General features: G+C 43.5%; 1 protein-coding gene across 2 annotated transcripts; it reads right to left on the reverse strand.

Moving 5' to 3' along the window:
- Nucleotides 1–26: 26 nt before the first annotated feature.
- Nucleotides 27–12,635, reverse strand: LOC119466289 (ras-related protein Rab-43). 2 transcript variants are annotated; one of them, XR_007464113.1, is made up of 4 exons: nt 12,339–12,635; nt 11,484–11,667; nt 3,684–7,542; nt 27–3,617 (listed from the first exon to the last, which is right to left on the reverse strand). XR_007464113.1 is itself a non-coding variant. In XM_037726768.2 (3 exons), exons 1-3 carry the CDS (start codon nt 12,516–12,518, stop codon nt 7,280–7,282), a joined length of 627 nt encoding a protein of 208 aa, XP_037582696.1. In that variant the 5' UTR covers nt 12,519–12,635; the 3' UTR covers nt 27–7,279. The 2 variants fall into 2 exon arrangements, 1 of the variants encoding a protein (XP_037582696.1); XM_037726768.2 differs by having other exon boundaries at nt 27–7,542.
- Between the last annotated feature and the right edge of the window lie 1,936 nt (nt 12,636–14,571).

Here is a 14,571-nt window from a genome sequence, read left to right on the forward strand (position 1 = left end):
AAAAAGAAAGACACATTTGAGGTAAAATCGCAACAACCTCCGTTTATTCCAGGAGTGCGCCGCCAACATGAAAATATCTTGCACTAAGATGTTTCAAGAGTTGCAATTTCTAAAGCTGCCCTAACAACATTTAAAAACAGGCATTTCAACACGCGGTGCCAGCTACAGCACAAATGGGGCGCAATATAATGTGTTGAAGCACCAAATACAAGTAGCTTACAAATGGGGAAAAAAACAAAGCTTCAAACACTTTTTTAAACAAGTGCACGGTAGCACCAGTATGAGATTTCCTTCCTCCTAATTACTGTTACTTCTCAGTGCCACATCTGGCACGTGATTGCTTGACTAAGCTAAAAAATTGCACATTGTTCAGACACACACACAAAGACCATACCAGTGCACAAAACTCAAAAGGCTGGCATTTCAAATAGTCTACACTCAAGTCTTATGACAGATGTGTATGACACTGATAATTCGTGGGAACCATAGCAAAGTGATGTTGGAGTCAACTTCTGTTCATTTGGCACCGGTTTGTTCAATTTTCAGTTCAATTCATCATCCTGCCAGGGTGCAAACGATTGTTCGTGCAGCCCTTGGCTTGTCTTAAACAGTATCACTGTTGCAGGCTATGTTTTTAACATTCGCCACCAGTGACCGCCGAGTTGAGACCATTTGCTTCTGAGCAAGCATTGCCTGACTGTTGGACCATTGCTAGTTGGTAGCTGTTTTCTGGGCAGTAAAGGTGACCGCAGCTTTTGCAGCTTGGCGACTGCTGAGGCTCGCCTGGTGTTGTGGTGTTGGCAAGAAAAGGGACCACCAAACCACTTGTAGAGCAAGAAGCGAGGGAATGTTTGGAAGTCTGGCTAGTTATTGAAGGAACGGTTTTTTTAAAGAAAAGAACAACGCAAAGAAAGCACTCAAAAACAGAAGCATGTGGAGTAGCGGACAGACCAACAGGCAATGTATGCTTAAAGAAGAGTGTCTCAAAACAGCGGCCTGGATAGAAGGTGCATATGCACTTCTAAGCACACTGCTGGCGTGCCCTAGATGAGTGTGGGAAGCCGGGATGATCAGGTGGCATGCAAGCAGATTCTTAGAACAAGCCCAAACACACGGCACAGCTTGCACAAAACGATACCCCTAAGGGAGCAGGATATTTCATAAAGAATCCACTTAAAACCAAATACTTCTACATATTTCTCCTGTTTTTGATTACAAACTTTCATTCGATACTTGTGATATAAAAGTGCACTTGTTTGAGTTGGAAATGGGCCTTGTACATTGCGCTTTCAAACATATTTTTGGAGACAGATATACCTCTTAGGAACATTGCAAAAAAAGAAAAAAACTTCCATAAACTAGCACTGTCATTGATCACAATCTTAAATTGCACTGAAGAACAATGTTAAGCTGCTCTACAATTCTTAAGAGTTGCACACCTAATGAACGCACCAAAGCAGCTACCTGGCAATATTGACCACGCAGAAAACACAAATTAAGGTCAAGATACAAGTTAAACAATTTTTTGCAAAAAACACTGAACACCTACAAGTGCACAAAGCATTGGCAAGCAAGTGGAGAATTTTAAAAGCTCTGTAAAAACTCTGTAAACATGGTACCTGCTTATATTAAACAGAACTGGTTGCCCTGCCGAGGGTTGCACATTTCTCGTGTGATGGAAGACTTGAATACAACATTGGAGTGCCTAATGTCAGTAATATGAACAGAGGATCAGCAGCTATCAGAGAGTTTTAGCTCAGTGCTCACAGTCCGATTAATTCAGATTAGCATATCCTTACAATTTTCATACAGCTGCTCAGTGCAAACACATACAATGCTCATGGCCGCAGTGGAAGGCAGGGTTGGTATTTTCTGGCAATTACTTATAAGGATAGTTTCGCTTTCACAAAATTTCGTGCAACTAGCACTAAACACGGCAGCATCCCCAGACAACAGTGTTCCTGGCACTCTGCCCAGACAGTGCGCTTGGCATTGTGCCAGGATGCTGTCGCACCTGGCACTAGTCGCACGAACACAAAAGTGAAACTATCTCCAATATGGACTGAGAATACCACCTCAGAATGTTTCCCTCACTACGCTATCGAGCTGAGTGAATGGAGCCTCCAATTGGCTCCTGTGTCATTTTGCAGTCGAGCTGACTGAGCATTGCTTGCAACTCTGGAAGGAGCACTTACAAAAAAAAAAAAGTGAAATCAACGCAGTTCTCTGCAGTGCATGAAACGTGAACAGAGTGGACCATAAGCAATGTTCTCTAAAAGCTGTCTATTATCACACAGCACAGCATCATGCAATATATGTGAACAGCTGTGTAAAGAAATATGCGGCCTAGCATCTGCAGGTGCATGTCAATTTTTTCTTGCGGCTAACACCACAACCTTAGGCACATGTAACAGGATGAAAGTGCTTTATTCTGCCTCTAGTCCACAAGAACTTGCCAACACAATTAACAGCTTTCTAGTTCTTTCAGCATGTATCAATTGCCACAGCTAAAACGAAAATAGGTCATAGGCCTTGCACTGCTCTCTTTCAGCTATTTAGAGATCACCAAGGACAAATCAGAGAGCAGCTCGGTCTTTTAATATTGCTTGTGCCAGGCCTATTTCCAAACACCAGTGCACTTAAGGGTTTTTTTCAAAATCAACGTAAGGACACCCGGCGGAAATTTCAAAAGCATGGGCTGCACTGACTTCGGAGTCACTAAAATCATTTGTGAATGTTTTATGTCCTGCTGATGCCAAAGAACAGAAGTCAAACTCTAGTTGCAAGCAGGATTAGGATTCAAATGATTATTACAGACTGCTTACACATTTAACAACAGCATTAACATTTTCATTTACCCTGTAGAGCATGTCACAGGGAAGGCAAGAGGGTATGGCACTGTCTGTTTTGGAATGCCAAGTCAGACATTTTGTTTGCAAAATTTTAAACTGGTGATCTGCATAGGGAGAAGTCAATGAATGAAATGTCCAAATACACAAGTGCAGGTTCTCTATCTGTCACAAGGCTCTCAACACATGTAAACCCATTCTCAGCGAATTGTACTTGAATACAGGTGTTTCAGTGTCTAGCACCAACAAACAGCTGACAATATGCATGTACTTGCATATCAATATATGGCATTCTTGTGAACTGATCATGCTAAGTGGAAAAACTGCCATGGCAAATTGTTGCTATCTGCAACTTAAAAAAGTCTGTGAACCTATCTGCATTTCATGCTCAAGAGAAACACTACAGCTGCAGAAAAAATATAACGAACAATGCAGAAGACTCCCTTTAGGATGAACCAAGTTAAACCAAACTTTTGTATAAGAGAAATGGGGGAATGTTTGGTTGGTTTCCCACAGACATAGTGCAAACGAATTTGCTTACCATGAACCTCTAATTTCGTTAAGCCAAACTTCCCAGCTGCCACTGACACCAGCAACTTGGTTCATCAAAAGACTGATCAGTGGAGTTGGAGGACGCGACTTTGCTATCTACACGACAACCAAATGGCGTTTTCGTAGACGCAAATGGCTACACCAGCATTGACAATGACGAGGAAAACTGTGGGGCTGGCACCACAGAAACAGTAATTAATTAGGTCCTCAATGTTCCTTTGTAGGCTGATAATTATGGTGAAGGGACTGTCCAGGAGTTACAAGAATGAGCAGTGTCCACACATGACTCAGCTGATAATGTCCTGAGTACTTTGGTGCATTTTTATCAACAACATGAGGGCACTGAACAATTCAAGCTAGGCCAAACTTCAGCTTTTGTACAACACCAGCAAGCAACAATAATAGACGCAAAAATGCATAAAGCAATACTTTGTACGATGGAAAACCAGTAAATGTCTCTTTACACATCTGCATTTTGATTTTAATGCTGTTTTATTTATTGTTTTGTGTTGTGGATATTTGGATGCACCAGAAATAGCACATTTTCAGTTTGGTGGATCACTTTTGTTAAGACGTACCTCTGAACATGCTTTCACGGTCCCTCCGAGTTCATTTTAATGGGAGTCTACTGCATTTTCAATAAAGCACACCTGCCCTGGCTAAAGCAAAACGACTCAAATCTACACAAGTAAACATTTCCTCACATGGCAGCTTGCTGAGATCCTATGCACGTCAAAGCTGTGTTCTTGCTTTTAAACATACAGCGTCCCGTGTCGGCCCATCTTTATATAGTGCCTGCACTGTAGCTTTAAATGTAGCAAGGTAATTGAACAACTCTATAATGTGAATCTGATGCAACAACAAATGTTGCTGGCTAAGAATACAATGCAAGTGAACTCCTGAAACATTTTTAACAAATAAGTGAATTCAACTTAGCGAACAAGAGCACTTTTGAGTGCTCATGCTAGCTTTAATTAAAGGAGCCCTGCAACACCTCTTTTTGAAAAAGAATATATTCCAGAAGAAATTTTTGAAAAGGACCTAATATGGACGGGAACATAAAGAGCGCAATGTCTACTTTGCCCCATTCCCCCTCAACTGAACATTTCCTGTTGACTCGGATAGCTCCGATAGCATTTGCCCTAGCTATTGATTGTTTCTTCCTTTTTATTCTTTTCCCAGTGCACTTACGGTAACTGTTCCAAGGTTGACATCTTACAAAGGGGCCGGAGAGCAACAAAGAAGCAGTTAAAGGATAGGCCGGGATGCATTTGCAATCTCCATTTGCCAGAACATAGGAAGGGTGCGCATGTGTGTGTTTGAACTTTCGCTCGGAAGTAACCCAATCAGTAACTCACAGCCATGAACAATTGCCCACTAGCTGGTGTCTATGGGCTGTCTTGCAGGCTATGATGTCTTCAACGGCGGCAAAAAGAGAGGAGACCTCAAAAGTTGCAGGAGACAGCAAGCTATCTCTCATGAGAGATTGTGGGCTTCCTGGTGCATGCACTGGCTCCCATGTTCACAACAGCACTGTCTTACAGATCACAAATGTTTTCTTAACATGTTCAAAAAGTGTTGCAGTGCCCTTTTAATGAATGCTGTCAAAACTAGCACAGGCAATTGCGTGAGCACTTTTCCGAGCAATTAAAGGTGCTCCTGCTCAGGCAATGGAATTCACTAAGCAATGTACGCAAAAAGTTGTCAGTGCATATTAGTAGCAAGACTGCACTGAAGTCAAAGTTGTCGGAGTGCATATTAGTAGCATGACACTGGATGGAAGTCAACAGTGGCACGACCAGCTCACACAAAGTAGCTTTTGGATCAGTAAACCACACCTGTGAAGTTGGAAAATCAGAAACCACTTGCTAAGCAAACCACTGCCAGTAATACTGCAATGGGGTCTGGTCAATGAAACATCAAGGCTAGAAGCGCTGCTTAAAAGCGTAACAAGGGACAGGTTAGTGGCTAAAAAAACAAAAACAAAAAACAACACAAGAACAGACAAGGTGAAGATCGACAAACCTTGTCTGTTTCATCGTGCTTCACCTCGTCTGTTTTCTTGTCACTAGCCAGACCCTTGTTACGTCTTTAAAGCACACCTAGCCATGGCGAGACCACTACCGCACACATAGAAACATTGACATGTCGAAAGAGCAACATTCTTCAGCTAAAGATTTCTACCTGGAATAATTTGCAGCAACATGGTTATGCAGTCCAGCATTTGGAATTTGGCAGCACTGCTGCCATGAACAGTAATCAGGAAAATCGTGCCAGAAGTATTCTAGCTCCTACATTACTGACAATGCTAACTGCAGTGAGAGCTGTCACAAGCTGTAGCACAAGCTGTCAAAAGTCACTCGGTAATCTATGACTACAAGCAATGTAGTCTAGCTGCTGCTTTATTCAACTCGTGCAAGAGCTTGGAAAAGACTAAGACAAGAGCCCTGTTCAATTCACCCTGCACTTCCAGCTTTGCACCTACTGAATGAGCTAACACGTTTTGCATGATGTCTGCGCCACCTCTTTTAAAAAGTACAGAAAATGCTGTAAACTGATTCTGCATGACACTTGGATTGTGCAAAAAGATGGTGATGCAGAGATGCTGCAACACCGCATTGACGATATCAACAGCGAAGAAATTTGCTATCCTCCTCAAATCTCAACTAGACTGATTGATTGGCTAATGAGGTTTAATGTCCTAAAGCTACACTGGGGCATGAGGGGTGCCGTAGCGTGTGGCTCCCCATTAATTTTGACCACCTGGGATTTTTTTAACATGCACTTAAATCTAAGTGCACAAGCCCGTTTTTACATTTTGACCCTATTAAAAATGCAGCCATTGCTGCAGCCAGGAACCAAAGCGTGATATCATGCTCGGCAGCAAAAGGCTATAGCCACTGAGCCATCGCAGCTAGTTCCTCAACTAGGTTACATAGTGCAGGCGAATAGAACGGACCTAGTCATTCCATGCCTAGTAGGCAAGCAGTCATGGAATCCTTTACATTTCTTTAAATATGTTGATCTCTGCATGCTCGAAAACTAGCAAAGAGACTTTGTATGATTTAATGGCCATGAAAAAACAGTGTGACTAGTGGGCAAAAACACTGAGTAAGACTCGCAAATATGCATCCTGAGTGCTGCATTAGTCGGAGTAGTCTTTGTTAAAAGGCTATGAAGAGATGCGCTGTCATCAGCTCACTCAGGCCTTCGAGCGAGCGCATCACACTTGAGAAGCGACACCTTTATTGCAAATGTGGGTCACGAGAGACAACCCGTGAGCACTCCCCACTCACAAAGCGAAATAAAGAGTGCAGTTGTTCTTGTAGAGCACTTCGGCATTGCCAAATGGCTAAAAAGGCACGGTGTGTTTTTATCGTTCCTTCAGATGTTCGGATTTGTGCCTCAGAGGGCGTACATGGCAGTTACAACTAAGTAAAAAAAAAGAACTTTGCACAGTTGGGACTGCACGCGTGTGACCGTGTGCCAAAAGGCAGTTCTGAGAAGACGGCGGGTGTTCACAACCGCAACGACTTTCAAAAAGTTGATATGTTTGATCAGCCCAGAAATCAGCTCAACAAATGGGCACAAGGACTCCTGCGGCAAAGTGCATTCTCTACCCAGCATTGATTGTCAGGTAACCATCTGACAAGCCGCAAATTTTTCTTTTTTTTTTTGCTGGAAGCCGCCACGTACGATGGGCAAGTTAAACCAGAGGCACAAGTTGTAATGTGGCTCCCAAGTTGCATTGTTCTGGTAGTGAAAGAAGGAGGGTACGTAGAAAAAATACTTTGCAGGCAGCACGCAGGATGGAAGGAGGAAAAAAAAATGTTACAGCCTGCCCCCTCCCCTTGTCGAATGGGGGAATTTTTTCTCCATCACAGTTTTGTGCAGCATGCCGCCTTGTGCCCGACCTTGCTCGTGTTGAGGGAGATTCGGCGCAGGTCCTCGTCGGTCAGGTGTCCGACAGGGTCGTGTGTGTTCTTGAGTTCGGTGGCGAGCATGACAAACACGGACTCGATGTTGGTGTTCTCCTTGGCGCTTGTCTCAATGGTGGCCATGAACTCGGGGTACTGCTCGGCCAAGGCTTGTGCCTCCTCCTGTGTCACTTCCCGCAAGCTCTCACAGTCGCATTTGTTTCCTGCAAGCAAGGCCACGAGGAGAACAGGCTGTCATCGAAGATTGAGGTTGCCCTGGTTAAAGGGACACTAGAGACAAACTCTAAATCCGTTTAGGCTGATAATGTGTTTCTTCAAAACTTTATCTGAACCACTTCAGTGACGGTGCACAAATTTGTGTATGCAAATTCAAACTTGCCATCCTTGGAATAAAAAAATTACTACAGTGGAGGCCAAAAAAAAAAAAAGTACAGAAATTAGGAGAAGTACTAAAAATTGTTTCATTGCTCAATATGTTGATCGTTTATTAAAGATTCGTAGATTTTGTTTTGTAAGGATGCTGGTGAGCATGCACTCTACTCTAACGTTACCGAAAGAATGAGCTGCGCAGAAATGTTTCTGAAACTTATTAATGAAATATTCACTTAACAGTTGTAGAAAATTTGGTCGCTGTTATACATTGGTTCTATAGGCTGGTGTCACTGCCGCAAGGGTACGTTTCTGTAATTGTTCCTATAATTGCAAGGGTATGTTTCTATAACTTCAGTTGTTACTGATCTGCAAACCTTTCTAGGGAATAATTATGCATAGTATTACAACTACAACTTGTAGATGTAAGGTTAGTTCAAGTTGCATATTACTAGTGCGCCTTTGTGCTTCTAGAATGCAACATGCTATGTTTTGGTCGCAAGTGCAAGCAGTGTGATATGGGCCTGGTCACAGAAATGTGTCGCTCTTCTTCTGTAAGAAATAGGTTCAGATTTGCGACACCTTCCATATACAGTGGAATCTCGTTGATACGACATTCACAAGAACCGGAAAATGAAATGTATAATCTGAAAATCGTATTATCCAAAAATAATTGCATATAAGAAAAAGACGTCTTATCCCAAAAAACGTATTATGCACAATTGCATCAACGAGATTCCATTGTACTATTACATCAAATTATGTGACATAAGAGTATGATACTTAATGTTAAATCCAATTAAATGACACATACCTATGTCTTTCTTTCATGTGCGATGCACTATATTTTGATTGTGCATACAAGAAGTGAAAGAAGTCTCTCTAGCCTTCGTAGCATTGCCTGGAGTACAAAATGGAGTGTCCCTCTAATAGCTTAGCCCTTGTTTGGGCTTTTTGACTTCCCATAGCTTCACATGAAGCAGCGTAGAAGCACAAGAGATGGGATGAAGTGGAAGGACACAATGCAGTGCTGCACATCCAATAGCATTTATTTGAATTGGATATCAAATAGAGACTGTTGAGATCAGTCAAATGCAGCCATGGCGAGAGCTGTGATGGCTAGCACATAAAAATTCTTATACAGTGCACTTTCGTTTATTTGACTCTGGCTAATTAGACTTTTTGGTTAATTCGATCCCTATTGAAAGTCCTGGCCAGCACCCATACATCACTATGGGTAAAAATTTTCCTTATTTCGGCTCTGAAATTGCCCTCACCAGATAACTGAAACTTGACTGGTTGGCGTGAACACGCTGGACCCCAATGGTTACCCTAATCATGACCACAGTGGCTGCAGTGTCTGTTTTGGCGGCACTAGGGGTCAGTGAGTGCGTCAAACACACATCTCACACCGAAAATGCCTGTTTTCAGCCTGCCTTAGGAAGATTTTTCAAGCGAGAACGGTAGCACACAATAGACAGTTTTAGTATAGCGTACGCAACTAATAGCGTACGCTATACGCTATAGTACAGCGTACGCTAAACAGCGCACGTTTATTACAGTTCTGGTTGGCCAGCGAGATCTTCCGATCTCAGAGGCCATATGCCATCGTCACACCTATCTCTCGACTTCACGGACAGGTGGCGCTGACATATCTCGAAGGTTTCCCTCATTAGGCTTCGTGTTATTCGAAACGAGAAGCGATCTCGAAAACTCCACAAGGTTATCCATAATACACTGTTGTCGAAGCGGCCTGAGACTAAGCGAAAGCTGTTTACGCAGTCATTTGCTACGAACGAAGCGAATTCTACAAAAGCCAGGCCAAATTCAATTCAAAGCGGGCAGCAGGGACCGCCGCCATGTTTTACGTAAATTACGCAAACCATGCAAAGACGGTAACACTATATCTGAGAAATAGCGTGCGTACGCTATACGCTATCGGTCGGATAGCGTTCTGCGCATGTGCAGTGATGACCCGCCATTCTATAGCGTACGCAATGGCATAGCGTACGCTAAACTAAAACTGTCTAATGAATAATTACAGTTTTAACATGATTCTAATGCACACCTTTCTTGAAAAAAAAAAAAAAATTGGTCCAAAAATTATCTGCATGGTGCATTTGGATACGAGACCAAACCACAATCACGGCGTTCTATCAGAGCCAGCCTAGCCAGTGTCATCGCATTGCCATCACAAGATGGCAATAGAACAAGTTCTTGTGTAGCATGATGACGACAGCATGCTGCTTTCAGTATTTGATTATGAAAGCCAATTTAAAGGATCAGTTATTTTATGGTACATGCTAAATTAGCAGCAACAAGTCGTGTCACATGTTCTAGGCATTCCGGAAAGTTGCGAACATTACAGGACGAATTTATTAAATGGGAAGTGAGACATCCACCCAATGGTCTCAATTTCTACGGAGGAAACCCATACGGGTTCCTCGAACCTGTCTGGGTTCCTCAGAGGGACCTATATGAATGGAAACCCATATGAAGGAAACCCATCCGTCCCAGACCAGGACGAATTTTTCTTCAACTGCGAGGCTTTCTTTCGAGGAAACCGTATGGGTTTCCTTTGTAGAAATTGCTGTGATTGGTTGGATGTTTCATTTTCCATTTAATTATTTCTCTCGACCTAGTGGGTTTCCGCTGAACTATGTCATTACAGGACAAACTAGCAGAGCGTTAGTATCAGGCAAATACTGCCAAATGAATCAGTGGTGTGTTTTGATCTTTTTTCTGCCTGTTCAATTTGGCATGCAGGATAGCTTGATAAATTTCGTTGGTCCCTTCAGGGTCAAATTAATAGAAGTTGAGTGTATGTTTGCATACATTCAAGATAGTTCTGCTATCATCAAGGGAGAGAAGGCACACCAAGACATGTCAGCTGCAAAATCTTATTTTTTATGCAACAATTATTTTCAACATGAGACAATCTTTAGACCTGGTATGACTAACACAGTCTTCAATGGAGCATTTAAAGCAAGCATTATATAAACCTAGGTTTGTAGATTACTAACTAAGAACACTGAATAGGTCAGTCTAATAATGAGCTGCACCTTGGGTGAGAAATGAACAAAATAAGACAGGTGGCAAAGTCAACTAAATATTCCCAGAGCAGCTCCGTGCAAAGTCATGGATTTTGACAGTGCCTGATTGAGGCTAGCAATCTACATCAACTGGGCATCATACTGATAATTTTGAAATTAAAATGTGTTGCCAGTGGCATAGCCAGGATTTTACTGTGGGAGGGGCCTTCCAGAATGTCACATCCATCACCTGGATGACTGAGCATTTCAGGAGCTTATTCCACTTTGGATTGCACACAATGTGATATGGCAGGCCTGTCCATCTATGAGCGGCTACAACATTTGTGACATAACAGTGACCTCTGCATGTTATACATAAGAACAGAAGTGTTATAGGACTGATAGAACTGGTAAAAATGAGTGCAAAGGGAAACATATCTACCATACGCTTCTTCTGTTTCTATCTACATTTGCATAAATATGGTAAATTTTGTGAGTGCATTAAGTGCTTTCATCACAGCACACAACCCCCCCCCCCCCCCCCCTTTTTTTTTTCTTACCAGTGAAGCCAAGTTTCTGCAAGCTTCCTTGCATTGTTACTGTGCATAGAGAAAGTGATCTCATTAAAAACAATTTGCACAAATGCCCAGACTTTATGGAGGATGACACTTTGCAGCACTATATGGTAATAAAGCAGCTCGGATCCTGCGCTAAATTTTACAAAATCGTATTGAAATGCTCACCTACAAGTAGCAGAGGCACATTACAACCTGTGTACCTCCGCACTTCTTCGACCCAGCGCGGTAGGCTCAGGAATGACGACCTCTTCGTGATGTCATAAACAATGACGACACCGTTGGCGCTGCGGTAGTAGCTCTGGGTGATAGTCCGGAAGCGCTCTTGTCCTGCCGTATCCCATATCTGGAGCTGCAAATTGATTGAGTCGGGGCCGTGATAAAGAAATGTCAGATGTCAAGCACTGTTAAGTGCATCATCAAGAAAAAATGTGTATGTTCGGCTTTACGTTCAAACAACACAAAACACAGACGCAACAGTCCCGTGTAGAAAACCATAGCTTTAATACTGTAAGTGCGTACACATATTGTGTTTACCGCTCTTGATATCAAAGTGTCCTTTAGTTTCGCAGGCGTCGGCAGTGCTCTTGAGAGTTACGATTGACGCTGCAGACGATTCAACTGATTCAACGGTCCCTTTCCAACTATTGGGGGAGGCCAGTTCAAGGATACGATAAAGGATGGCATTCGGTTTTCCTCCTAAGCTCTGCCCCGCAAATGCGCCGAAGCGTGTCGGCTTGTTTGACGACGCTACCGGGGGAGTGTGAGTCACCCCGCTTTCTGCAACAATTGCCGACCGATCAACGACGTCAGCGCGAAGCGGATTAAAAATAGGCGTCTAATCGCACGCCCCCGAGCAACAACAACTGCGTCGCTTTCTCGATTGGAAATGACAGCTCCCAGAAAGCGATCGCCGTATCACTACGAGGTGCTTCGAACGCGTGCGCAGTAAGGCAAACGAAAAGAAAAAGAATCGGTTGTCACCGGGGTAACGACATTCCGTGAAGAGGGGCTCGCACTTACCTTGACTTTTTTGCCTTCGACCGTGAGCGTCTTCATGGCAAAATCCACGCCGATGGTGTTGCCGTGACGCTCGACGTACATTCCGCTTTTGAAGCGGTGGACGACGCAAGTTTTGCCGACGCCGCAGTCGCCGATCAGGACGATCTTAAAGAGAAAGTCGAAGTGGTCATCGTCGCTCATGGTCCTTCACGGGCGACGCACGCACACTGCGCCCAAACACCTGCTGATCCGCGCCTTCCTACTTCAAAAATATTCCCAGAGCGGCTAGCAATCCGATCAGGGCAAATGGAAGGCGGACATGTTGGATCACGTGACCGGAAAAGCGGTTGTCCGCACGACAGAAGCGCCATGCGTGAGCGCGGGCTCTTTCGAAATCCTCCGCTAGACATCCGCGTTCGTAATCTTTATAAGCCCTGATTGTCTTTCGCAACTTAAGCCAGTGCACAATGTTCACAAATAAAATAGCATTTACGCTTTAATCTACCTGCAGCCCACACTTCTGGCATTATGACAAGCTGAAAAAGCGACGCAATCGATCACCCTTATCTATTGATGTACTTAGTCATTTTTTTTTTCATTAAACATTTGTATTTTTGTTCAAAGGGCGAGTGTTCTCAGCAATCAAAAAGAAAACAAAATGACGAAATGAGGCTACGCATTGCCCTCGGAGCACCACTAAATGCAGTCTCTAAATGTGTTATGGGACAAACGCGTAATGCACTATATATATATATATATATATATATATATATATATATATATATATATAGTGGACATACATATAGGCTGATGATATATAATATAATATAAATTTTGTGGGACCTCACCAAGACTCATCCCGTGGCAATGTTTTAAATGTTTTATAACCATCCCGCAACTTACTCACTTTCAATACTCTTTCGACGCCCCACGACATCTAAAACTCGGCAACCTCTTGGTTGGTAACAACTTTATTAAGGTCCTGCAGAGCTTTTGCCGACGGGGCCTTAGGTCTCCCACGTGAGAACGTCGAGATGTTGCCTCGCCGCCGCCTCGCGGACCTCCTGGACGGCCCAGAGTTGATCGCCGAGGCTGGGGCTGCGCAAGGCAGCCGGTAACCTCTAACCTTCATTTATTTCTCAAACCTTAAGCGCAGAATTCAAAGCGTGTCTCTGAGAGCCAAAGTGGAAAGCACGCGAGCTACATATTTTAAGGCACAATGGGGGTAAACTTCACAAAAGCTTGAGATCAGGCATGAAATCCGCACCATCTAATGAAATGTCGAAGTTGCAGATTCCTTGCTAGCGAGTCAAACGCAGTCGTGATAATGCGACACCCCGATTGTACAGCTGCGTTTCCAGCACGATCAGTATCACTGCGACAGGTCCCTTCTCTAATTTCAAAATGAATACCCCAGAAGGCGCCCGTCACATTTTGTGGGAGTGTGCGGCCACCGACCCACCGCTCAGCTAAGGCTCATCGAGACCCAGCCTTTGCGAATTCGACGGGACAGCCTCGACCAGTGGCCACCGCCAGAGGAGGTCAAGATTGTCCTGGACACCATCCTGGCCTTTATCGACCAGGCAAAGCTTCAGAACGCGTAGCCACTATAGCCTTATAAATCTAACTCCCCCCACCGGTCCACAGATGGCACCAGTCAAAAGTGGACGCAATTCAATACATACATGTCTCTCTCTTCTCTTTATTATACATGCGGAAACAGCGTTTGTATACGGACATCCGAACGTGAGCTGGTTATTGTTTTAGGCTAGTGACAAAATGTTAATTGCAAATACGTTTTTTTTTCTCTAGCCACAGGCGCCGTTTCCTATAAAACCATCGGCCCCAACAGCGATTGACTCGGTCACAACAGCGAGGCCTCTATGAATAATGTTCCATAAATGATGGACAAACGTTATACGCAGGAAGGCAATATCAGATTAAGTCGCACATGTCAGGCGGGCGGGAGATTTATTTCAGGTTCACAAGCACAAATAGAAAATATGACTTATTTGTTGCAATAATAACACAAACATATGATACATGCATGACTGGATCGCAGAGCGTGCGCTTATAGAATAAAGTGAGCAATCCCAATCTTTCTCTCTCCCTCTCTCTTCCCTCTCCCAGTTATGCAACGACTCTCAGCATTTTTATTCTTGAGAACTCTTCGTGTTTGGTATTGCCATCAGCGGTTCATGTGTCACGACTTCTCGATGCCAGTATTGCGAACCGCTCTCGAGTATGAACTGCA

Source organism: Dermacentor silvarum, chromosome 10 (genome assembly GCF_013339745.2).
Source record: "Dermacentor silvarum isolate Dsil-2018 chromosome 10, BIME_Dsil_1.4, whole genome shotgun sequence".
Lineage (NCBI taxonomy): Eukaryota > Metazoa > Arthropoda > Arachnida > Ixodida > Ixodidae > Dermacentor > Dermacentor silvarum.

Bases quoted from the DNA above. Each gene is read 5' to 3' on its own strand.
- LOC119466289 (XM_037726768.2), bottom strand. From the start codon at position 12,518: ATGAGCGACGATGACCACTTCGACTTTCTCTTTAAGATCGTCCTGATC. The intron at 11,668-12,338 runs GTAAGTGCGAGC...ATCAATTTGCAG, and splicing joins TCGAAGGCAAAAAAGTCAAG to CTCCAGATATGGGATACGGC. The intron at 7,543-11,483 runs GTGAGCATTTCA...CCTTGCTTGCAG, and splicing joins TGTGCCTCTGCTACTTGTAG to GAAACAAATGCGACTGTGAG.